The 10640-nt window shown below is 40.8% G+C and overlaps 1 protein-coding gene across 1 annotated transcript in view; it reads left to right on the forward strand.

Moving 5' to 3' along the window:
* LOC104517364 (chromosome unknown open reading frame, human C18orf54) overlaps positions 1 to 4704 on the forward strand; it is a gene marked incomplete at its 5' end in the record, with an annotated part of 7774 nt that extends 3070 nt beyond the window's left edge. Inside the window, 4 exons of the mRNA XM_010161998.1 lie at positions 503 to 611; positions 2008 to 2139; positions 3648 to 3721; positions 4599 to 4704. Of these exons, the coding sequence (XP_010160300.1) occupies positions 503 to 611; positions 2008 to 2139; positions 3648 to 3721; positions 4599 to 4704 (421 nt within the window). The remainder of the gene's footprint in view (positions 1 to 502; positions 612 to 2007; positions 2140 to 3647; positions 3722 to 4598) is intronic.
* Between the last annotated feature and the right edge of the window lie 5936 nt (positions 4705 to 10640).

Below are 10640 nucleotides of genomic sequence, written 5' to 3' on the forward strand. Positions count from 1 at the left end.
AACAGAAGTGGTGCTACTCATGCTCATGTTGAGAGGCTAATAATCTACCCTCCTGCTAGCCACCGGAATACCCACAGGGGAGAGCGTCACTGGAAATCTGTTTCTCTGCGACCACTAGTTTTGAATTAAAATACCTTAGACGCTGTAGAAGTATTAGGGGTCAGTAAACAAAAGGTAACTATTTCTCTTTAGATGTTGAATATTTACAGGTGAGTAGCAGGTGTAAGAAAAACACCCGTGTAATAAATTTAGCTAAGAAGTCATTACCTTGACTTTTTTCTTTAGTTGATTTTTCCTTTTTAAATGGCTACCAAAGTTTTGATTATAATCAACAAACTGGGAAAAAATCGTTATGTTTCTCTCTCATGCACCAAATTCCTGACAGTGCCCCCTTAGTGTTGCAGTGATGCAATTTACCTGGCTTAATCACAATGACTATATCCTAAACCAATTATTTATAAGCCTGTTATTATTCTGCACCACATGTTTAATGTTGATTCAGCAAACCACCAGTGCCTGTGTGCTGTGAGGACATGGACAATGCCCTACCATTCCCCAAGGCAGATATCATACATAAATTCCTGGAAGACTGTTTAGAAGACAAAAATAAGGTCAGTAAAATTGAGTATTCATTTCTGGGAGCACCCAAAATGTCAGACTGGTGAGTATCAGAAGGTGGAATACCTGTAAATTGGTTTTTCTTCTTCTATAATACATCAGGCAGACAGCCTAATGGTAGTAGTCTAGTCATAGTTGTGCATGATGAATTCGCACAGTTATTAAATCCTATAATCTAACCTTTGGTCACAATTCTGATTAAAAAAGTATCTCGCTATAAAATGCTTTATTTAGTAATAGTTTGACTTTTACACTCCATGTCGTGTTTAAATAATAATTTTTCTGCCTCGAGTAAAAGAAGGCATTTTTTTGTTCCTGATGTATTACATACTGCTAATTTCCTGGCTGAGGTACTGTCAGGCATGAGCCAAGTTCTAGAGGTGAGTTAAGTAATATATTTCCTATGATTTATGCTGTTACACTGGGATTGGATCACGGATTGAATTTATTCTTCTGATTATTCATTATTTTATTCCCATTCTCACACATTCATCACCTCTTGGCAGTCTTGATATTGTTCAGTCTTTCATTTTGCTTATATGAACCCTGTATCCTTCTTTCACCTAGGGGGATGAGCACTGAGCCCGGTGGTCTAGTTGAAAGGCACACAATTTATGTGCCAGTACATCTCCTTTACTTTCTGCCCTAATGTCCTTGACTCTTACCTGCTCTAAGATTCTGTTTTCCCATCTTGTAGACACAGCATTACCCTCAAGTTTTTCCACTGTGGCACATTTCTCTAAGGAGTTAATTGACACAGAACCTAATGATGTACATGAGTAATTAAAATTATTCTGTCTGGTGAATGGTGCTTTGCTTCATTTCATCCTTCTTGCTTCCCCTTCTCTTGGTTCTGTTGGATCATCAGACATTTCTAGACATAAGTCCTTCTAGACTATTCACAGATTTTTGTCACACTGAGTTAATTTGCTTTTTTGATTACAGGATGAGCAGATATTATATAGATAGTAATCATATGAATAAATCTATGTTTACCATTAAGGAATCAATTTATCATTAAGGAAGCTTACTTGCCTTGTCAGTTATGAAATGTTGAAATACGTTCCAGTGCTGCTGTCACAGCATTACAAGGACTGACAGTCTTAATTGAATTATTTTGCACAAACCAGCCTTTGTGCTGCTTCACGGCTTTCTAACAATGTACATATTTAGACTGACTTTGCTGATCATACAGTGGCATAAATTAAGATGAACCAGTGTGGCATCATACCTGTACAACATATACATAGACCTTTAAAGAATAGGTAGAGGGAAATGCTCAGAAATTAGCCTTGAAATTGTTTCAGGGAAATGTCAGAAGTTGTTTGTTTTATTTTTGTTTGGCTTATGCACACTGCAAGATTAACAAATTCTTTGGTTTTGGTTTAGGAAAATACTTTTCCTGGAGGTCATCATCACAGGCCCCTTGAAACTTCGAAGCTCATGTTGTTTAAATTTCAAGCAATTCAAGGAAGTTTAAGCCAGAATGAAATTGCTGAGCAAAATGATGAGTTTGAGAAAGTGAGTAGACAGTTTGTTTACGTTTTATCTTGTGAAAACTATGTGCCGTGTACATTTCTGAGAAGAATTGTTAGTCCTTTTATAGACCTAATTTCCAGCACCTCAGAGGCCTTCCAGCAGATTTAATCCACGTTGCATCAGGAGCATCTACTCAAGTCTGCTGAGCCCTGCGTGGCCCGTGCCCTGATGCTCTCCGTGCTCCCTGAGGCTGCAGCCTCTCCTGTTTGCGGGGCACGGCGCGGCAGGGCAGCACCCCGGCGGTGCTGCAGAACGCGGTGCTGCAGAACGCGGTGCTGGAAGCCAGGAGATGGCGACATTTCAGGCAATCCTGCCCAGGACAGCCGCTGTGCTCTGCTGCTCTAGCTACAGCTGTGTTCCGGACAAAGTTGGCTTCTGATGACATCCCCGCTAATTCTCTGCTTTCAGGAGCATACACCAAACTCTTAAAAAGCCAGACCCTCTCAAATGCGCTATCCCTGCGTCCTTTACCATCAGCGACTTCGTATTTTGTGGCACTTTTGTTTCAAAATTATTTCTTAGACTTTATCTCTTTTTACCTTTTCCATAATGTTGCTTGCATCCAGTTCTTAAACCCTATGTCCTAAACCCAGCAGTGACGGAAATGGTCCACACGTATCTGGATCAATCAGGCTGGGGGAATGGGCCAATAGGAAACTCACGTAATTCAAGGAGGGCCAATGCAAGGCCTCGTACCGGCGGAGGAAGAAACCCTTGCAGCGATGCAGGCTTTGCACTGCTGCTCTGCTGAAAACGCCCGGAAGCTCAGCGTAGGCACAGGCTGAGCATGAGCCGTCTGTGTGCCCTGGCAGCAAGGGAGGAACAGCAGGGCCTGGGCTGTGCGGAGAGGGGCAGAGTCAGTGGATCAAGATTGCCCCCCTGTGCCCTCCCCAGCACTTATTAGCCCACATCTGTAACACTGCATCCAGGTTTTGGCCTCTCAGAGCAGGAGAGACATCAATAAGCTGGTAGCGAGGCACCTAGGCGGTGCCTGGGGGCTACAGCACTTGGTTAGTGGGGGAGCTGGGAGAACTGGGCTTGTTCAGGCTCTGGAGGAAGTTTTGGAAGACCTAATAGAAATCTTGCACCTATGAGGAGGGTATCAAGAAGATGGAGCTAGGGTATTCATAGTGGTGCGTGGTGGAAGGATGAGAACAAGGCATAAATTGAAACAGGAGGTTCAGACGGGATGCTGAGAAACCTTTTAACCCTGAAGACAGCCAAGCACCAGAACAAGTTGTTTAAGAGAGATTGTGCAGTCTCTGCCCTTGGAGGTTTTCAAGATTTGACTGGATAAATTCTGGGGCAACCTGCTGTAACCTCATAGCTGCCCCTGCTTCGAGCAGGAGGTCCCTCCCGACCTGAATCACTTTATGATGGTATAAAGTTGTTGGCAATGCATTCCAACACAATGTGCTGTAAAAGTTCCGTTGTATTCCATCATATTCTCCTTTCCTCAGCTGACTGTTTGTTTATTTGTTTGCTTTAAGCTTTCTGAAAAAGCAGAAGCTGCATTAAAACTGTGTGACAGTGAGATAATGCCTCTTACTAATTCTGTTCAGAAGTAAGTGACCATTGATTTTCTGACTTTTCACTGCTTTCAGGAAGTGCAGAACAGGAATGATAAGTTAGCTGACAGTTCTCATGTGATCTGAAAATGTGTTAAGAATATGGCAGTAGTAAATAAGTAAAGACATGGCCGTTCCTGCAGCAGAGCAGTACCTAGTGAATGGTGGCAGAGATGTATGCTGTACATAAACATTTGTATTTCATCTGTAGGAATAGATTATTATCCCTACACATAGATACACTTTAAAACAGTCAGACTTGTGGAAGTTTTTAGTATCTTTTTCCCATATTCTCATACTTTTTTTCACTACAGTGGATAAAGTAATTGCTAGACAAGATATTAATGAAATCAGCAGAGTCCTATTGAACAGTTATAAATGACTAAAGAAATACTAAGTTTGAGAAAAGGCAGAATGGAGATCAGGGTTTACAATGTGGAACACATGTTTCAACAAAACCCAGTGTTGCATTATGGTTTTATACTCTAATATAAAGTCATGTTTTTAATTAAAAAAACTACGGAAACTTTTAGTACAGATACGCTATTTTACGACATGATGTTTTGCAGCATTTCACATCCTGTGTTAAATACACGTCCCGTAAGAATGTAATAGAAACTGGTTTTCTGTTACCACCTGTATTTCAGAAGACATTGAAAATTTCAGTTCCAAAAAGTATTTTATCTTTTAAAAAAAACCCCATCCTAGTATATTTTACAATCTCCAAAACAGACTAAGTGGAATAGTTAGAGCTGTAAAAGGTATATAATACTCTTCAGGCTGTTAAGCTCTCCATAAGAAATCAACATGATTCTGTGTGAAATGTAAATAATATATATACTGTTCTTAAAGTCTTCATTTTTCGTCATCTAGGGCTTTACTACACCATTTGTCATGTCTTGAAAGTCTTGTTGAGGACAACAACGACCAGCAGGAGCAGACTGGTGATCAGGAAGATAAACAAGGAAAAAAAGAATAAACTGTGAAGCTGATATCTAAGAATAGTTTAATGTTGTGTAATTTAAATTGGTCAGCCTGACCACTGGTCAAAATTTTTTTGAAAGCTGATTTGTTGAAAGCTGATTTTTTTGGAAGCTGAAATGTTGATTTTGGTGTTTCTATACATACTCATTCTTTTCATTAGTTACTTCAAAGCTTAGTTGAGTATTAATGCTTCCAGTAGGATCTAACAGTATGTGGCAAGAGATAGCACTTTTTAAAGAATATTTAATTACAACAATGCGAACACTTTCATGGAAGAATCCACGTGTTTATAAAAATGTTCTAAAAACCTCCACTGTTGGGCCAACTCTATAGTCGTCCCTTATTACACGGCCTGTGAGAAACAGGCAGAGCTCAGTCTCGCGTGGAAGTTAAGTAGTGATGTTTAGCAATAATAAAATTAATGTCTTCAGTGCCGTTCTTTCTAACAGGACTTGAGGTGATGTAATTGTGGTCAGAGAACAAGGAGCGTACAAACTTACCAAATACGTTGTAGCAAAAAGTGTCTGAAGCCTTTTCTTCCGCATCTCAGTAACGCCTGGCTCTTTTGGGAGAGAAGGCACTGGTTTGGAAGTGTCCCTCTCAGGGGCATGGAATGTGTTACAGCTGAGTGGATCCAGCAGCTGGTTGTCACTGTTCATGGGAAGCCCTCATCTCCCCTCCCTTTTCCTTGGCTTTGTTCTTAGCTTTAGAGCGTACAAAATCCTTCACTGGTCCTAAATAGGCAGAGAAGTAACAGAATACGTTTTGTGTGGGGTTTTTTGTTTTTTTTTTTGGTGGCATAATTGAATGGAATTATGCTTTGAACGCCACTGATAAGCACTGGAACTTGTGCAGGGCAGAGAGGAGTAGGACTTAGGCTGTTTGACAACAGCAAATTGAGAGACAAAGCAAAAAGCTGTAAGCAGTAATTTACATCGTGAATTGAAATCTATTGAGAGAACGTGTTGAAAGAAGCCATTTGTACGTCTTCTGAGGTTATATAATGCAGCCTAGCACGTTATGCTGTCAGTAAACAAAATATGTATGGCAACATGCCTTTTGAGTGAACTGTTTCCTTTTAATCTGGATACTTGTAGGTACACATGAGACAGCAGGTACCTGAGCATGTACTTACGCTGAGAAATGAAATAGAAACCAGAAGAAAAGTAGGAGGAAGATTAGCTACGTATTTCTCCCATCTTCCTGTTAAGAATTAGTAAGTAGAGTCATAATAATGAGTTATGATTCTATGATTCTATAATAATAATAAATTACTTCATTTTATGACTGTCACAGCATCATGAGAACATGGGTAGATCATACATTATTATGTGCTAGTTATTTCAGACAGATTTTATTGGTGTTTCTCAAATGCTGAGCTAGATCTCAAATTAGAGCACATAAAACGAAATTAGCCCTCTAAAGAACTTTCCTGCAGAAACGTTTACAAACCGTCCCGTTGCTGAGATGTGACTGTACACACCAACTGATACCGTGGGTGTAACTGTTGTCTGTACTAAGACAGTATGTGTTTGCTAGGGGTCGTTTTATAAAGGAATTCAGGTGCTCAAGGAAAGATAATTCTTTTCTCAGAACGGATTTGCTCTGCTTCCGTACCGTGTGCGGACAGTAAGGCATCGTGTGTGTCTGCTGCATCGTTTGAGGTAGCACAGCTGGGACTCGGCACGAGTGCAGCACTGCCCGGGCTGTCATAGCCCTCCTGCCTCTGAAGGGGCTTGCACCCACGTAGCTCACGGCAGGAAGGTCGATGCATTCATCCGGGCCGACAGACGCTCCTTGGTAGCATGAGCAGGAGCGACGCAAAGCAAAGCTGGATTCCCTGAGAGCACTTAGAGGTTACACAACGCTCCCCTTGTATCCTGCTGCCAGGGGTGCACAGGACAAAAGAAAAGCACCCCTTGCTCCCTAATGTCCCTTAAACGTTAGGGCAGAGTCTGTTTGCTATTTAGAAAGTATTTTTCACCAATTCCCCCTCGGAGCATCCTCGTATCTATCCATACTTGCGAGTTCCACATTCTTTGGAGATGTTTTTAATTAGCCGCCAGATACTTGCGCTTCATCAATGCACTCTGGAGAGTTTCAGCACAACTTTTTCAGTTCTTATGGTACAGAGACCTTGGTAACAACTAAAGGTATTGTTGACATTATTGAACATTTATATTTACTAGCTATTGGCCAGTTATGAAAATCTTTGATCGTGCATAAGGTCCACTGTGTGAGGGACTGTACTGCACAAGATACAGGTACCTTAATCATATAAAACTGAGTAACAAATGAGTGATAATTTCTAGTTGTAAGCAATATAAATTCAAATAAGAATAGACTAGAATAAAATTAAAACAAAAAACAAAAAAAAAAAACCCAGCGAAAGCACCATTCGTAAGTGGAGGCTACTGGTTTCACATAAAAATATTTTTTCTAAATACTATCAAGATTTTTATGGCCATTAAAGTTGCTTTTAAAGAGAGATGTGATCCCTTATGTATCAATAGAAAACCAGCTTTTTTGGTTGTATGCACTGGCCAGTTCTTGCAGGTAGAGCTGGAATTTAGTGTGCTGATAATTTAGAATAAAGAAGGCGCCACTCAGGAAAAACAGTGGAATGCACAAATCCAGTAAAGACAATTGCCATACCCAAGATGTCAGTGATGTTCCTGTCCGTGGGGCTAGGTCAGAGGAAAGGAATTCTGTTGAACTACAGCCTTCTGTAATCACAAGGGGAGAAACAGAAAGGTGGGCAGAAAGACAGGGACCAGCATTTGGAGGAAATACTGAAATAAAAGGGTAGGACTAGATAGAAGGAAAGTCACCATTTCTCAGCAAGTTACAAGAACTGTTTGCTAAGGATGTACACAAGTATTTGTGATCCTGCGTATTTGCATATACAGGAAATCTTTTATGAGGAGGGCACTTCCTGAATTACAGGGTGTATATATATCAGTAAAACGGAGCTGAGGGAAGTGAAGGCTTTGATGAGGACTGGTAGTGTGCTCTTGAATCTTGGGAAGATCCTATCTGTGGTAAGACTGTGGCTTGGACTGGTGGGAGGGAATTGGGTTTGCTTCTTGTCTCAGGGATTTTTGACTTTTAAAGGGTTACTGAGGGCGTCCATCGGGATACTGGTCTTCAAACAGAATGACTGTGTGCTGCAGTTATCTTTTGCTCTGTAACAGTCCGTTTGCCTTAGCAAATCCCTCTGCATCACTATATCCACACTGATACAAAAAGGTGCTGATATAGGAACTTTATTTCAGGCTCGTGATGCCATGGAGATTAACAGGGCTGCCAGAGGAGGGTTAATTTGTCTAAAGTTTATACCTGTTTAGCCTGGAAAGCAAGATCTTAAAAACTGCAAACCCCACAGTCACTCATTATCACCTTATGAATCTTTTCATGTGTAGCTGACACTGCCAGAGCAGTTGTATTTGTTTTTCCAAAAGGTGCTTATGGATTCTCACATACATATAAGAATCTGGAACTGTGAAACCCTTGAAAACAATTATGAATATTTTTTTTTTCTTGTTGATTGTGGATTCCTTGATCCACCATGGTTTTTAACTTTTGCGTCCTTACTCAAGGTATTTCGTGAACTTTACAGTAGATGGGTTTGTCACTGCGCAGAGAAAATCGCTGTCCAAAGGGAAATGAGGATAACTTTAATTTTAATTGTCCTGATCCTGCTGTTGCCAGTTTGAATGGCTGCGCTTTCGCAGCTCTTCCACCACAGGAAAGAAGGGTCTGCTGAGGAGAGATGGGCTGTATCTCACAAGGAAATATAAGTGCTGCTTCGAGATTGGGCTTGCCAACTTAGAAAAGAAGGCTTTAAACTAGACTTAATGGGGACTGATGAGAAAAGAATGTACGTGTTAACCATGGAAAGGTGACCAGAGGCATAGTAACCATGGATACAGGGTTTTCACCAAAAGGGTTGAAGCAATATGGAAAACAGAACAGTGAATATGACTGCTTAACATGTAAGATGTCTGTACTAGTGCAGGCTGTGTGGAAACAATGGAAGACTATACAACATTCTGTAGAAAGTTGTGATTTAGGCAACATAAATGTTGACTTGGTGGGATATTTAACTTGTTAATGAATTAATATAGAAAAAAAGGGGAGGTGGCTCCTGAAGAAAAGAGGAGAGAAGATAATGTTTCTCTACAAATATTTACCTTTGTATTGAAGTCTAGAATACATAGAGGGATAATCTGTTAAAAAAATCTTTTATGCTGCCAAAAGGAGAAAAAAGCCTGGGTGCTGCTATGTTGAGGACCACCAAACCAAGAAGGGTAAGACAGAAAGAACATTTCTGTAAACAACTGACAGAATAATTTGCCTTGAGGACAGACTAGTTAACCAAATACTTGTTGGGAAAAGTAAACTGAATACAGATTTTCCAGGAGGGGGATGTCAGGTTTTGACACAAAAGGTGTAGGTTGATGTGAGAATTTTCTTACAACTTTTTCAAGATTTTTAGAATGGAAAAGAGGAAGAATAGGAAAGAGTAACTACAAGAAATTAAAAGATCTCTTTGCAAAATCCTCTGAAAAAAGTCCAGAGAACAGGTTTGTCAGTTAATAAAAACACATATATTTAGGATATAGTTGCTGGATATCTTAGTATGGAACAGTGAAAACAAAAGTAATAAATCTTGTGGTCCTCAATGGTCTTCAAGAAGGAAGCGTAGTGGAAATAGCTAGAATTGCCTTTAAAGATGAGTCGTCTTGGACTTGTGTGCTTTTTGGAAAGTCCAAAGCACAAAAGTGAGATACCAGGAGGAAGAGCTGTGAAAGATAACAAAATAGCCCAAGAGTTCCTTATCGCTTATGCTATTCAACAGTAAGTCCCCTTCTGAAATAAGGGAGGACCAAGGAAAATTCTGGTCCGTGACCTCCCCGCGGAGAGTAACAGATGATGTCAGTGAAGGTATAACGTTTACTTAAACACACCGGTGTCAGCGGGCGGTGGATTAAGCTCAGATTGCGAGAGGAAAAACGTGATTGATAGCTCTTATGCAAGCTACCTGCGCTGAGCGGGCGACACCCAGCAGCGTTAACACTCAGCATGCGGGGAAAGGGCTGAAGCTCTCTTTGAGTTACCCGTTAGAACTCAGTGCAGTCCGCACGGGCCTGGAAACGGGACAAGCAAAGTAGCTTCTAGCAAAACGTCATCTGAATGATACGAAGAATTACGGGGCAGGAATCTTTACCTCGGTTTCCTACAGGTTCAGAAGTACATAATCAAACATGCACTGTACAAGGGAAATAAGGGGCAGAGGCCGAGGGGGGAAGAGGGGGAGATCATTACAAACACTGTGTATTATTACACAAACCTAGCTTCCTTTTTATGACTGGGTAGCAACATTTAACACTTGTGTGCCTCAAAACAAATACAGTCCATGTTAAATTATTTTTAGAGAAGTGTAAAGATGGGTGGAAAACAGTACTTGGAGGGCAATTAAAAATGAAGTGTATTTCTATTCCTCATTTTGATAATGTTGTGGAGTTAGAGCGACTGAAATGATCAGGGAGATGGAAGAGCTGCCTAATAGGGAGAGATTGAAAAGACTGGGACCTTCAGTTTGGAGAGCAGGATGGGTTTGGCATTGCTGAAATCCATACAGAAACATAGGGGGCCTTAAGGGACCTAGCACGGGGTCTGTTTAGGACTGAGATACGCTCTTTGTTTTAATGAGCAATTTAGGAGGTCAGGGCGTATCAACAGGTGTAGAAAAGTCTTTGCCTAAGTCATGGAGTTTTTGATAGAATGAAATCTAAAGGGAAGAGGCTTTTTTCTCTCTCTCTCTCATCCAACAGTTGTGTGTGTGCTGGTTTGAGTCGTGACAGAGCCTGTTTTCTCCACAGCAGCTGGTGTGAGGCTGTTTGGGATTTGTGGAAGGCTGTGGTTGGG

Source organism: Eurypyga helias, unplaced genomic scaffold (genome assembly GCF_000690775.1).
Source record: "Eurypyga helias isolate BGI_N326 unplaced genomic scaffold, ASM69077v1 scaffold44960, whole genome shotgun sequence".
Lineage (NCBI taxonomy): Eukaryota > Metazoa > Chordata > Aves > Eurypygiformes > Eurypygidae > Eurypyga > Eurypyga helias.